Source organism: Arachis duranensis, chromosome 1, assembly GCF_000817695.3.
Source record: "Arachis duranensis cultivar V14167 chromosome 1, aradu.V14167.gnm2.J7QH, whole genome shotgun sequence".
In the NCBI taxonomy this organism is placed as follows: Eukaryota; Viridiplantae; Streptophyta; class Magnoliopsida; order Fabales; family Fabaceae; genus Arachis; species Arachis duranensis.
Window position 1 is genome coordinate 577,956 of NC_029772.3, and position 1,469 is coordinate 579,424.

The window sequence follows — 1,469 nt, forward strand, 5'->3', positions numbered from 1 at the left end:
ACAATATTCAATCAATTAAATAATAATAATAATAATAATAATAATAATAATAATAATAATAATAATGGATTTTTGCAGGATTTTGAATTGATCAAATGTTTGATAAGGCCATCATCATTGTTCATAGAAGACTTATCACAAGAAAAGAACTTCTCTAAAGAGGGATATGGATCTATTTCTCGTGCTTTTGTTGTTTGCACTGAGGACCTTACGATTTCATTGGAGTATCAGCAATTGATGATCCAAAACTCTGGGATTAATGACGTCATGGAGATCAATGGCGCAGATCACATGGCTATGCTTTGCAAGCCCCAAGAACTTAGTGATTGTCTCCAACAGATTGCTGCTAAATACAAATAATTTGAGAGAATTTTCAATTTGGCTGTTAAGATTTTGTGTTGGACAAATTTGTTCTTAAGTTGTTTTTTCTTTTCACATGATTTGCATAGTTAAAAACTTTAAGTGAAATAAAAAAAATAGTTAAATATTATACAGCATAGAACAATGTATAGTTCTTTATTATCGTTGAATTGAAAATCAAAATGGTCCTTGTCACATGTCTGAATAGACTATGCGAAAAATTTCCTAGTGCATTCCATATCTTAAACAAATGTTAAATAACACATTAATAAAATCATTAAATTGTATTATTTATATATATTTGTTAATATTTAGATTTGTATTTAGTGCATTCCATATTTAGATTTGTTGTCTAAAATATTTTATGATCATGTACGAATGGGCATATCATTGGTAAGTCTTTGATAACATGAAAGTTTGACTATGTTGCTTATATTGTTACGATATTTTTAATTCAATTTAAGCTATATTTCTGCTTAGTTTATTACTTATTACTTTTCACATTATATTATGTACATGTATTATTTTAGTTGATGAGTTGATTTTGTGATACATAGAATGAGTTGACTTTATTTTGTGACACATAAAATGAATCATGTCGGTACTAGATACCTAGCTACTACTATGATCTAGTTTATTCAATTTGATTTAGGATGATGATTGGATTATTTCAATGTAAAGTGAACTTTTATAATTACTCGATACTCAATCATTACATAGATTAAGAAATTGTAAGATTATTAGTCAAGTCAATATATATGGTGGCTATTATTACTCAATAAAAATAGAAATAGCGAGACATTTTTTAAATATTAAAAATCCCTTCTTTCTCCCATAAGGGGAAAAAGAAAAAAGTGGAGATACTCTCATAGCATTTGCTTTTATACAAATGACCTTGAAATCTATATATTACACAAATGACCAAAAAGTAGCTCTAATTGAAAGCAATTCAGATTCTTGAGTTGCAAGAAAGAAAAATGAAAGAAAAAAGAAAAGAGTTGATGAATACCAAGAAAGTAATTGATGAGGCTAGAGAGAAATCTGAAAAATGCTTCAATATTGATTTTTGAAAATGGAATACAAGTCTTCTCATTAATATACTTACTCTC

The 1,469-nt window shown here is 27.3% G+C and overlaps 1 protein-coding gene across 1 annotated transcript in view; it reads left to right on the top strand.

Annotated features, from left to right (window-relative positions):
* LOC107493864 (putative inactive methylesterase 20) overlaps window positions 1-574 on the top strand; it is a 3,125-nt gene extending 2,551 nt beyond the window's left edge. Inside the window, exon 2 of the mRNA XM_052258757.1 lies at window positions 79-574. Coding sequence (XP_052114717.1) covers window positions 79-360 — 282 coding nt within the window. The 3' untranslated portion in view covers window positions 361-574. The remainder of the gene's footprint in view (window positions 1-78) is intronic.
* Window positions 575-1,469: the final 895 nt, after the last annotated feature.